Source organism: Podarcis filfolensis (assembly GCF_964270895.1).
Source record: "Podarcis filfolensis genome assembly, chromosome: 13".
Lineage (NCBI taxonomy): Eukaryota > Metazoa > Chordata > Lepidosauria > Squamata > Lacertidae > Podarcis > Podarcis filfolensis.
This window is the reverse complement of record NC_139615.1, coordinates 24,365,282-24,378,153: the sequence shown is the minus strand read 5'-3', so window position 1 is coordinate 24,378,153 and position 12,872 is coordinate 24,365,282. Positions and strand designations below refer to the sequence as shown.

General features: G+C 40.2%; 1 protein-coding gene across 2 annotated transcripts; it reads right to left on the bottom strand.

The window, feature by feature from the left end:
• Window positions 1-741: 741 nt before the first annotated feature.
• On the bottom strand, window positions 742-12,599 carry LOC310746628 (vomeronasal type-2 receptor 26-like). Of its 2 annotated transcripts, XM_083580595.1 has the most exons (4): window positions 11,751-12,599; window positions 10,779-11,006; window positions 9,191-9,317; window positions 7,270-8,449 (listed from the first exon to the last, which is right to left on the bottom strand). In XM_083580595.1, the coding sequence occupies exons 1-4, from the start codon at window positions 12,582-12,584 to the stop codon at window positions 7,539-7,541; spliced, it is 2,100 nt and encodes a 699-aa protein (XP_083436721.1). In that variant the 5' UTR covers window positions 12,585-12,599; the 3' UTR covers window positions 7,270-7,538. The 2 variants fall into 2 exon arrangements, 1 of the variants encoding a protein (XP_083436721.1); XR_014540767.1 differs by lacking the exons at window positions 7,270-8,449; window positions 10,779-11,006; window positions 11,751-12,599 and adding exons at window positions 742-880; window positions 10,140-10,228.
• Between the last annotated feature and the right edge of the window lie 273 nt (window positions 12,600-12,872).

The following is a 12,872-nucleotide window of genomic DNA, read 5'->3' as shown; positions in this document are numbered from 1 at the left end:
AGTAGAGTATAGGTGAGGTTTCGGTTGTTGGCTTTGACGATGGGAGTGTTCCGGTTCTTCAGAATTATTCCCAGCACCAGTGCTGTGATCAAACCAAAGGAAAGAGCAAGGAAGGCTAAACTAATGCCCAAAGGCTCTCCAAAAGACAAGAAGCTTATATTCTTGGGAATGCATGTATCTTGCCTCTTGCTAGGATAGTTTTCATCTAAGCATTTATTACAGTCACTCATATCTGGAAAAAGAAAGATGTATTCTGAGTTCACATAGTTGCCATCTATATCAACAGCACGATGTAACTGCTATCCTTAGACAGAGCTGTTCAAATAAGATGATAGAGGAAGCGTTGATATGATAAAAAGTGTTCAGGGGTGAGTATCACTGCTTAAGGTCTGCATGGATCTAAAGAAGCATCATAGTGTGGGACGATGCAGGGATAAAAATGATATGGTAAACTATTTGGGATCATGTGTACTAAATCTGGGAGTGATGTCATAACTCAGTAGCATTTATGTCTGATGCAGATTGACTTAAATACACACAGGCCATAATATCAACCTGCTTGTTACCTTCTGAATCACTTATGCAAATATAAAGAGTAATTCCCAAAGCTTGCAATATACTCCTCAGATTCATATATCTGAATAGCCAGAGCTTTCCCCCTTCCTTCTTACATTTTTCTTACATTTACTGTATTTCAATGGATACTAACTACAAATAACTGAGTGGATCCAGCGTTCTATGTTTATCTCTTACCCTCCTTGTTTGTCATCTTCCCCTCTGGACACGGGATGCAACCATAGCAGCAAAATGGCTCCCCTTCCTTCACTTTCTTGTAAGAACCAGGTTTGCAACTCTCAGTACATACAGAAAGAGGCTGAGCCTAATCCATAAATGAAAGAGCAGAATGATAATGAAGAGAACAGTGACTGGTGAATCCTTCAGGTTCAGGGTCCACTTGTTTGGGGAGAGATAGAAAATACCTAGTATGATATACTATATATAGATAAAGCAGTTTTAGGGCTACACCCATTCCCAGTTTCAGCAGCCACTACCATAGGAGGATGGTCACGTTTAGGAATGTTTGATAAATTCAGTCTTTGTGAATCCCAGTACAATATGTTTGATCAGCATCTAGTGGACCAATGCATATATTTTTAGCTTCCTCAAAAATTGCAGCACAGTTAAAATAGCTTAAAACAGGGATTTAAATATGCATTCTGAATATTTATCTTAATTCATATTAAAATGTTTTTTATTTTAAAAAATCAGATTTATGAGGAAATGGACCTATGGCTTAAAATATGCATATGTGACAAAAACTGGCAAGAGAAATTAGTTCCATGGGTAGTATACAAATGTAGTTAATAACTGAAAAAACAACAACAATACAATTAAAACCAGAAAGAGTGGCTGGTGTGGAGGGCTGTCAAATATCAGTCATTCTGGCAATGCTTTCACTGTTGCTTATTGGAAGGGAGAGTGGGATATGGTGGAAAAGTTGCCCCAACCAACACATACCCTTTGCCAGTGCACTTACAGTGCATTGACCTTTCTGCTGTATTTCCCCTCCTCCTATTCCACCCACTAATGCAGTTGCATTGCTGTTGGGAGGCCAGGTATGCTGTGTCACCCTTCCCTGAAAACCACTCCTGTAAGAATGATATATTCCGTATCTCCTGCTTAAGCCCCTTCGCCACTTTTCTTTTTTTCTCCTCTTCTATTGCTGCTCTAAAAGCAACCTGATCATGTCTGCTCTCAGCTGGTCTTTTTATTCTTCACCCCTTTATTGCACATCAACCTGGATAGAATTAATAAATAGTAATCTTATTTCAATCAAAAATCTTTTTTGTTGGTATTCATGATTGCCACAATGAAAGCAGTTTTCACCATAAGGAGAGATCATCTGTCCTCAATCAATCCCAGAAAACCTTTGAAGTAGCTGACAGTTGGGCTGTACCTGGTTAAATAAGTTGGGCCACTTTATGACATCCTCATCAATAGTAAATGCTTGGTCTGGAGAACCCTGTGCATCCATCCTTCCAACTCTCACTCTCTGAAAGGATTGATTGGATAATATAACATAGTTGATAATATCCAAGCCAAATAGCACCTCCCCATTTTGGTTGAAGGAAATCTCATCCTCTGCAGTGTTGTTAAATGAGACACTTCTCAGAAATTGGTGGAGCTAGAATGGAAAAAGAAAATCAGTAGTTTCAGAAAAAAAGGTAGAGACGGTGAAACTTGTTTCCAGGAAAGCGTTTTGATACATAGGAAAACTCTTAAACCTCATCAAATGGTGAGTGCAGATCGCAGTGCCAATGGAGCATGGTAATTATGTCAGATGGGAGTAGAGTCATAGCCCAAAATAGACAAAATCAACTGATTTTCTCACACAACATCTTTTCCTGTTCTTTTACCACCACCACCACCTTCCTTCTCGGGAGTGATGTGGGAACACTTTCTCTGAGGAAGGATTTGGAGGATGGGGGCTGCTAAGGGAATGGGGCAGGCGCCTCCAGCCATTATCGTCTCCTGGTTGTTATTAGTTTGGCATCTCAGCTGGCTTTGTGGGATCTTCCATACAAACACTTTGTCATGAAAAACAGGATGCTTTCTGCATGAACGATCCCATGATCATATTCTTTTTTTCTCCGGAAAGTGCCACCTTTGTACAGCCAGAATTTGCAGGCATCACAATATGCCACAAATCAACCAGACTACTGTAACTATAATTCTCCCCCTCCTCCTTTGTGTGGGAAGTCATGATTCAGCATTGGTTTTCTCATCCTCTTTGTAAAACTAAGCTGCAAAGAGCAGGCTAGAAGCATGGAGGAAGACCAGATGTCGGGAGAAAGTGACAAACAATGTGTTCTGCTCTGCCACTTGAGGATCTTCAACACCTTACCTTCCAGAACTTGTGGTTCTGATTCTTCTGCCTCATTTGGTGCACCATTGCTCTCTGTTCATGCTTGACTGAAGACATCTCATGTAAAGCATGGGCCACAGCGTAAACAGCATTGTAAATACAGTAACTATGGCCTGTCATGCTCTTTTCAAAAAAATCTGCAGGAAGGCTCTCCAGCTTCTCTTCCCCAGTGCAAGCATTCCCTTCCACTTTGCCAGCCATGTAATCTGGGAATTTACAGCCAAAGGCCTGTTCCCAGAAGTGCTTGATAAAACCATCTCCATCTGTAATGAATGGATTTCTGCTCTTAACATATAGATTAAATCCTTCTGGGTCATTCAAGTGAATTGTGAATGAAATAGAGCCATGGAACATTTCTGAATTCCAATTCCGCTGAAATGCAAATGAAGTGAATTCAATCTGGGCTGTTGTTATCCATACTTTGCCATTCATGTTCAGTGTCATCTGCTCATGTTCTGATAGAAAGGGAAGCCATCTAAACAATACCATGGAATAAGATTCTCCATAGACCACCACTACATTAGCTTTACTGCCCATAATGTTATCATGTATTTTTGCTCCCTGTTGTACCATGCCATAACTTTCACTGTCATAACTATATTTGGGGAATCTTTCTAGAAAGGCAAAGCAAACACCACTCTTTGTAAACATTGGAAGCACAGTTTGCACAAATCTTTCTCCATTGTCATTATCAACCACAATGACCCCAATCCATGTCCACCTGAAATGTAGAAGCAAAGAGAGAATTCCTGCAAACTGGTGGTGTTCCTGGGGGGCCACCTGGTAGAAGAAAAGTCCTGAGGTCTTATCATTCACCACTGGAACAGGGCCATATGTGAGCTAAAGAGAGATTGGAGAAAATGTGAAAGCTATTATAAATTATACAACAGATTAAACTAGTTATAGTCATTCACATATGTTACTATAGGGATTTTTAGAAGAACCCTGAAAGGCATTTGAACTTTACAATTGCATGGAAAACAGGCTCTGGAATTTGGGATTGGGTGAGGATGTACACTCTTGTATTTATTTATTTATTTCAGGATCTTGGAGAAAGACTATATTTTAAATGGGCTTGAGAGAATGGTCTAGGTCATCAGCTTTCAGAGAGCATTTGTTATCACATATGCCATGACATTATGCATGGTCTTCATGCGCTGAGCATCCTTTGTCTTTTGTACCTGGGGTCTGCCAGGGCCTTGCCCTCTTAGGAGAGATGGGGACCCAAACTGAAGTATGTTAAGAAAATTGGTTTCATCCAAGAGTCAGACATGAATCTCACTTATATTGCTAGAGCATTGTTTTCCAATTATAATGTCTTCCCTCTTTCATGAATGAATTGTAAGAAGGTTTTTTATTAGCCTGGGTATAAGAGAGAGGGAGAGAAAGAATAATTGTTGATCTGATTATTTCTAATGTGTCTATTCTCCTTCCAACACACAAAATAAAATCTGGAAAGAGCACAAAAGTATGAAAATAGCATTGGATTCTCATACTCCAAATGAAAACAGACAAGAGTTTCCTACCTGTGGAATTTTATGAATATGCAAAATAGTTGCCACATGAAGGGAGATTTCAGAGTCAAGCCCACCAATGACAGCTGTCAGATTATTCTGGATGTCACATATATAATTGGGGACAAATTTCTCCAGGGTTGATAAAAGTAGCATTGTGGCATAATACGTCTTCTTTGCATTGTCATTACTGTCATAGATGTGGAAGCCCAAGGTGTGATTGGGTAAGATGTGAGGGTTTTCATTGATCTCCTTTATTGCAAATACCAAGGCCAGGATGTGCTGGTAAGCCTTAGGCACCACCCTAGAACAAGAATTGCAATCTGTGTCAAAATACTTCATACTGGTAAGCCCCTTATATTTTAACTCAGAAGTTAATCAGTTTGCATTCAGTGGGATTTACCGGTACTCCAATGAAAGTGATTGTGTATTAAGTGCTGCAACTTCTGGAGGCTCTGGAGAAGAATCCTCCAAGTAAAGCAATGTCGTCAATGATTAACTCTCATGACTGATTATGCATATGAGATGGATAATGTGGGTACTGCACTCTGAATTTAACAATATGCGGTTCAGTAGGGTTTATTCCCTGAGAAATGGGAATAAGATTTTCAGGAAGTTAAAATGACCATAAATGGTCTGGGTTGTTTTTTTTAAAATTGTTTTACTTAAAAAAAACCAACCAACTATTTAAAGGTGGTATTTCAGATACACAAAATAGATATTCCTTTCAATGAAGCATTATTTATTCGCCTGTGGAGAAATGGGAGATTATTTTCTTCATTATTACTTTAAAAACATTAATTTAAAAGCACACACCTCTCCATTTTCTGTCAGAAATGGATCATATCATTCAAAGGGAGCTGTTTCCAAATAAGCGTGCATATGTTTGCAGCCTCAGCGGGTGTTTTGAGGCTGATAATTCAACTGACATGAGAAATATAACTAAAAACCCAAACAATAAATATGTTCTTACAGAAGCTCTTCAGGCAACGCGGGTGGTGGATCTTCAGTGAAGGTTGTTTGACTGGAGTAGAAACCACCATGAGTAACTATGCCACCAATAATAAAATCTCCTGACTGATGATATATGTGAACTGGATGGTGTGGATCCTGCACCCTGCATTTTGCCACATGGGAATTGCATATCTTGTTAGGAAACATTGCCAGCAGCAACACTACCAAATCCGCCATCCTTAGAGCAAGAGGAAATCTTCCTTATGCACAAATATTTCCCTATTCTCTTCTGCAACACTCTCATTACTTTTACACTGTCTCTCTTGAGTCTAGGAGCATCCAATATCAGACTAGTGGATACCATACCTTTTAAATGGTACTGGGTATGCTTATATCATCTTCCACAGGTTTTGCTGTGAGTTTTGCCAGTGTTCACTTCAACTCCATAGGGGCTTTGGGAAGCAGCAGAATTAATTACAGTACTTTTGATCATGAAACAGGAAGATAATTATTAAGTCAGAATGGGAGATTCCCTGTAGAACTGCTGCTACATTTCCAGTAGTATCATTTTGAATTCTCTTCTTTTAGATAATGTGGTAACAAGGGTGTAGTAGTGAATTCTGATGTTAGGCACTGATTTTAACAGCTGCTGTAGCCAAAAGGGACTCCCTAATGGAGAGTGGTATACATATAATGTTCAAATTAGGCTGTGGAGACCTGGGTTCACATCACCAATAATTCATAAGGCATTACTAAAATACTGTTCATAATAGTTGTCTGGGAGTAAGGTCCACTGAATCCGGTGGCTCTTATCTCATCATAGTTTTACAAATTTCAACATGTAAAGCATAATTATTATTTTTTAAAAGATATTTAGTGAGCTAAAATGTGACCTTAAGGTTTTATTTAAAAATACAAACTAGTTGTTATTTTTTTTAAAAAACGTTACCCCACAAACTGCTAGTACAAAGGAGAAATACAATCAAAGGAAATGACACATTCATTGCTTGATTGTTATCCTTATGTTTTAACGTCCACTTTGCTGCTCCCTCACAAGGAACAGTAAAAGCTGAAAGGCTCATTATATTCTCAATATCAGAGAGACTCTGCTGATACCTTTGTACCGTAGCAGATGATGATATCATTTGTGTTCTGAAACACACCCACCCAGAGCTCAAAACAAAACAAAAAAAATTCCTTCCAGTAGCACCTTAAAGACCAACTAAGTTAGTTCTTGGTATGAGCTTTCATGTGCATGCACACTTCTTCAGATACACTGAAACAGAAGTTGCCAGATCCTTCTATATAGTGAGAAGGTGGGGAGGGGTATTACTCAGAAGGGTGGTGGGAATGGGTGATTGGCAGATAGCTGTGATGAGCCTGTTGACGACTCTGAACGACTGCAATAGGTCTTACAGGAAAAAGCAAGGGGTGAGAAGGTGACCTATCTGTAATCTGTAACACGGCTACCTATCTGTAACCACCCAGAGCTGACCTCTGTTTATTCCTAAACCTATTCCCCATGACAAAGGATATCTGGGGATGGGATGATCAAGACTAAGAAATGAAAACCAGAAATAATAAGAGGACAAGTGTGGATCAGCAACAAAATATTGTAGGGCTTAAATTGTGAAACAGTATGAACAGGATCAAGTATGACTGTCCCAATAAAATCAAGAGACGCATGACCATGAATACACAAGGTTCAAGTGAAGCTTTGAGAGTGTTTTTTAAAATATAATGTACATACTGTAAACCTAAGGGCAAGTACTTTCTGACTTCTGATCTTCGCTAGCTACTCTGGAAACCTAGTTGATGAAAAAGGAAGCTTAAAATGCTCCAGTTATTAAACACACGTGATTATTCCACTAGAACTACTGCTTCATTTATTTAAAATGAGAAATAGAGCTAGGGCTCAACAGCTTTGTCTGGATTTTCACTTTGGGGAATATGGCAACCCTAATAAAGCAGTGATTTTTCTCTCACACATGCATCTGTGCAACTATCAATATATTCAAAGGGCAGGGCCTTCATCCTTCATATTTATGGTGGTAGTGGTTAGAAGTTGAATCAGCAGTGGTAAACAAAAGCTGGTAATAAAGTGAGGTGTTTTCCCCTCATAGCATACAGCAAAACACAGATATTTAATTCTTCATTTTGTTAATGCTTATTATCTGTTCCCTATTATTCAGCTCAGGCCTCAACAAAATAATGTAACATTTGGGGGAAAAGATGCAACCTAATAGACCAGCACTGGAGGCTAAGATAGAGAAGATCTCCACAGCTACTGTATATTTCCCCTTGGTACTCAGGTAGGATGGAACAAAGGACAACCAAACACTGCAAAATACCAACATGCTGAAAGTGATAAACTTTGCTTCATTGAAAATGTCTGGCAATTTCCTGGCAAGGAAAGCCACTGTGAAACTAATTATTGCTAGAAGGCCCATGTAACTAAGGACACAGTAAAACATAATCACAGTCCCCACATTACATTCTAGTATAATTTCCTCAGGCATTGAGTGCTTGTCAACATCTGGGAATGGGGGAGAGATTGCCAACCACAGTATACAGATGCCTGCTTGAATAAGGCAGCAGGAAATGACAATGGAGTTGGCCAGCCTTCTCCCCACCCACATTCTCATCCTGGATCCTGGTTTTGTGGCCGTGAAAGCCAGAATCACAGTGACAGTTTTTGCCAGTACACAGGAAACAGCCACTGAAAAGATGATGCCAAAAGCTGCTTGTTGCAGGAGACATGTCATCTTTTTCGGTTGGCCAATGAACAGTAAAGCACAAAGAAAGCATAACAAGAGGGTGACAAGGAGAGTATAGGTGATATTCTGGTTGTTGGCTTTGACAATGGGAGTCTTGTGGTTCTTCAGAAATGTTCCCAGTACCAGAGTTGTGATGAAAGCAAAAGAAAGAGCAACTATAGCTAAACTGATGCCTAAAGGTTCTTCATACGACAAGAAGCTGATGCTTTTGGGAATGCATATATCTCGTTCCTTGCTTGGATAGTTTTCATCTGAGCATTTAGTGCAGTCATTCATATCTGGGAAAAGAAAAGCATTAACCTTAGCTCACATATATGCTATCAGTCTCAGAAACATTTCATGCCTTTCCCTCAAACTCAGAAAAAGAAATGGATCTATTCAAATTGGAAAATACTTTGAATTGTTGTGAGGACTTGTTTATTTGCTTTGGAGCTTTGTGGTGCTATAATATGATATTGGGCTACAATGGCAAGGATGTGGTAAGCCAGGTGAGGTATGCATGACTGTGATGTGGGAGTAGTGGCTGGTGCAAAATTGACCATATTCTAAGTTTTGTGAGAAAGAGGGAGCGGGAAACCTGCCCTTAGATTTCAGAATAGGGAAGCAGCAGAAGAAGATAGATGATATTACCATGGAACAGAAGAACAAGTAGAAAAAGCTGAATAGTGTACAATACCTTGATTCAACGACAATGTATACATCAATGCTTTGTAACCAATCAGCATGTAACATGATATACCTTCCTGATGGCTTGATGTAAGCAACATGCATAAAAATCATTCCTGGGCACCCATGAGGTATATAGGCTTTGGAATCCATTCCCCAGTACCATATTACTGCAGTCTGAATACAATATCCCCCCCCCCCGGTGTGATTATTGGCTCTGGTCAGCCCAGCATCAGACTCTTATCAATAACAGCCCCTTTGAAAGTAGCTTGTTAGCCATAGCTACATTTAGATCCCCATCATGTATGAGGAAACTAAGGGCAATTGACTGTGCAATCATCTATGTGTCTTACCTTCCTGGTTTGAAATCTTGCCCTCTGGACATAGGATGCAATCATAACAGCAAAATGGCTTCCCTTCTTTCACTTTCTTGCTAGATCCTGGTTGGCAACTTTCAGTGCAGGCCGAAAGAGGAGAGGCCTAATTCATAAATGATAAACAGAATAAGCAGAATGATAAACAGAAAATAAGGTGTTTGGAATCCCTCAGGTGCTGGACCCAGCTTTGTGTTACTAAAGTGACACAGCATTTCAGTAGGGTATGAATTGGCTCCCTTGAGGGCACTGGACACTGTAGAAGTAATTGCCAACCCTAGTCTCAACAGCTACTATCTGAGGTGGAGTAAGTCATTTGGGGACATTTTATGAATTCAGTCCCTATATATTCTAATAAAAAACGTCCTGATCCATACCATCAGAATATGAAGTTAACTATCCAACATATTGTGTTTCTTTGATCAAAATATGTAATTAAATATGTATTCTGAGGGAAAATATGCATATTAAGTAAACACGTTCATCAAACCAGTTTTGTTTTTTAAAAGGAACTGAACTGAGCTATTCATAAAAATATGCATCAATAACCGTGGGAAGATAGTTGTACAGACAATATACAAAAGTAATATGTAAATAAATAAGGAGTATGGCAGTAAATACTATGACTTCTGCACCAGGCTCTTGACCTCATCCCTGTCCTTCCCTTCCTTCACTATCTCCACCTTCACTACCACGCTTCCCTTTTTCTCTTCTACAACTCCCATATCAACTTTAGTTGTCTCCTCTATACTTCCTGTTGTCAACTCTCAGTTTCTCCCTCTGGCCTCATTTCATCCCCTGTTGCCTTCTTGTCATGATATATCAGGACACCGAGGAAGGGGAAGAGGATCCTGGCAAGGAGTGTTAGCCACAACTGGTACAAATTGATGATTCGGCAGGAGAGGTTGGGGACTTAGGAGGTACTCACAGGACAGTAGTAGGGGATGTTCAAGGGGCAGCTGACAGTCCATGGGAGCCAGGGGAAAGGGACACATCATTAGAACCAGAGGTACTTCCATCTCTATGGACACAGCGGGCTGTGAGGCGTCAGGAACAGTGGGAAACACATAGAAGACTGAGGCAGGCAAGGGAACACAGCCCAGCTCACTAATTGACCAGGTGGACACCATGGGGCTTGTTCTGGGAGGAGGTTTGTGGGCACTCAGATGACTCTAGGCTTTCCTACCCTGGTTCTCTTGCCGAGGTGGGAACCTGGATTTACTGTTTGACTCTGGACTTTGCTTGTTGTATTGGACTGGGACCAGTATTTGACGTTTTGGACTATCTAGCATTTTTCTGGGGACTGTTTGCACCAGTGCGATGTACTTCCAGTTATGTGGACACTCCTCACCCATTCACCCATGTCCTTTTCCTCTCCCTTTCAGTAACATTTTATCCTATCTTCATTTTTTATCCTTTCTTGGTCCACACTATATCCTCCTTGGTCCACTTGTATTTCACAAGCGTTCATCGTTGTCAAATGAAATCAGTTTTAAATTTCAGGATAGAACATCAGGGCTCCTTTATTATTAGACCTTTTGCTAAATGCCTGTGACTTGGATTCTACCTGGTTAAACCAGCTGTGCCAAGTTATTACTTCTTTATCAATGGCGAATGCTTGATCTGAAGGCGCTCCAGGATCTATCCTTCCGACTCTGACTCTATGAAGGGATTGATTGGAGAATATAATCCAATTGATAATATCCAAGCTAGATGCTACCTCCCCATTCTTGTTGAAGGATACCACATCTCCTGCAGTGTTATTAAATGAGATACTTCTCAGAATGTGGTGGAGCTAAATTGAAAACAGAAAAGACAAGTGTTTAGAAAAGGCTGCACTCTAATACAGGGCTGAGCAATCCTATTTCCTCTGTGGCCAGAACCTACAGTGAGTGGAGTCAGGGACAAGCATGTAGAGAGCCAACCCATTTTCTCCCACATAAATGTTTTTCTCTCATTCTTTCTGTCAGGCCTCTCTCTCCCTGTTACATCCCTCAGGCAGAACAGTGGTGTGTGACCCCCTGCTCTTGAGAAAAAATTTGCAGGCTGTCAAGTGTGTTTCACAGCCAAAAGAATGCACACGACAAATAATTATTTATTGTCAGGAATATCACATTTGCTTCTACTCCTCTGGATGCCTATACATATATAGCAGCTACACAGCTACACAGCTATTTGGTTTGCTGTAACAATTGGAATAGCAAGAATGCTGCTCATCTCTGTTGACTGGTTACCACTGCTTCCTGACTGTTAGTGAAATGGTGTCTCAATGGGCCACAAAACATCTCCAAGCAAATGCTTTATCATGTACTGGGGGGGGGGGGGTTCTCCTCAAACATGGAGACAGCCATCATTGCTCTTTCCTCAGAGAAACAAAGACACAGCCATCATCTGTCCACAAAATTATAGATTCAGTTCCTCCTCATATTCCATATGCCTGAACCCTGAGAGGAAAGAGCAAGCTGACAGTATTTTGGAAACCCATACATTGTGAAGGAATAACAGTGCTCTTCCATGTTGAGGATGTTCAACCCGTTACCTGCCAAAACAGTCGATTCTGATTCTTCACTCTCCCTCCATATGCCATTCCTATGTGTCTGGGTCTGGAGGTGGACATAGCATGTAAAGCATGGGCGATGGCATAGACAGCACTGTGGATACTGTAACTATGCCCTGTCATACTCATTTCAAAAAATGATCCTGGAAGGTTCTCCAGCTTCTCTTCTCCTGTGCAAATGTTCCCCTCCACCTGGTCTGCAGTGATATCTGGGAACACACAATCAAAAGCCTGTTGCCAGAAGTCCCTGATAAAACCATCCCCATCTGTGTTGGAAGGGTTTCTGTGCTCAACATACTGATGAAATCCTGGTGGGTCACTGAAGTGAATTTCAAAGGCTATAGCACCATTGAATAGTCCCGAATCCCAGTTTCTTTGATAGACAAATGAAGTGAATTCAATCTCAGCTGTTGTTATCCAAACTTTACTTTTTACATTATTTGTCATATCGTGTTCTGATAGGTATGGAAGCCATTTAAAAAGTGCCATAGAATAAAAGTCTCCATTGGCCACCACTACATTAGCCTTGCTGCTCATTATTTTATCATGTATTTTTGCCCCCTGTTGTAGCATATCTTTAATTTCAGAGATGAAACTAAAATTGGGAATTCTTTCTATGAAGGCAAAACAGATGCCATTTTGAGAAAACAATTGAAGTACTGTATGCACAAATCTTTCCCCATTGTCATTGTCCATTGCAGTGACTCCAATCCATGTCCACTTGAAATGCAGAAGCAAAGAGATAATTCCCTCATATTGAAGGTCTTCCTGGGCTGTCAACTGGTAGAAGGAAAGCCCTGGGGTTTTATCATTCATCACTGGAGCAGAGCCATAAATGAGCTAAAGAGGGAATGGAGGAAGGGACGAGACAAAATATAATTTCCAGAGTTATTTCAAACTATTTATGTACATTGTATGATGAATTCTGTTGGCTGCATGCTGTCTTTCATTTATACAAAATAGACACATTCATATGAGCTGAAAACTGGGATAATTTTCCATTCCTGCAGTTAAACATTTGATCTGATGAGTGGGGACAGGCACTGTGTCATTTATTTATTTATTTATTTATTTATTTATTTAGATTGCTGACTTTGGTAGGTC

Excerpts from the sequence above, each read along its gene's own strand:
- LOC310746628 (XM_083580595.1), bottom strand. The coding sequence starts at position 12,584 with ATGAATGATAAAACCCCAGGGCTTTCCTTCTACCAGTTGACAGCCCAG. Across the intron at positions 9,318-10,778 it reads GGCACAGCTGGTTTAACCAG|GCCTCTCCTCTTTCGGCCTG; the intron begins GTAGAATCCAAG and ends TTTATGAATTAG. Across the intron at positions 8,450-9,190 it reads CAAGATTTCAAACCAGGAAG|ATATGAATGACTGCACTAAA; the intron begins GTAAGACACATA and ends TTCTTTTCCCAG.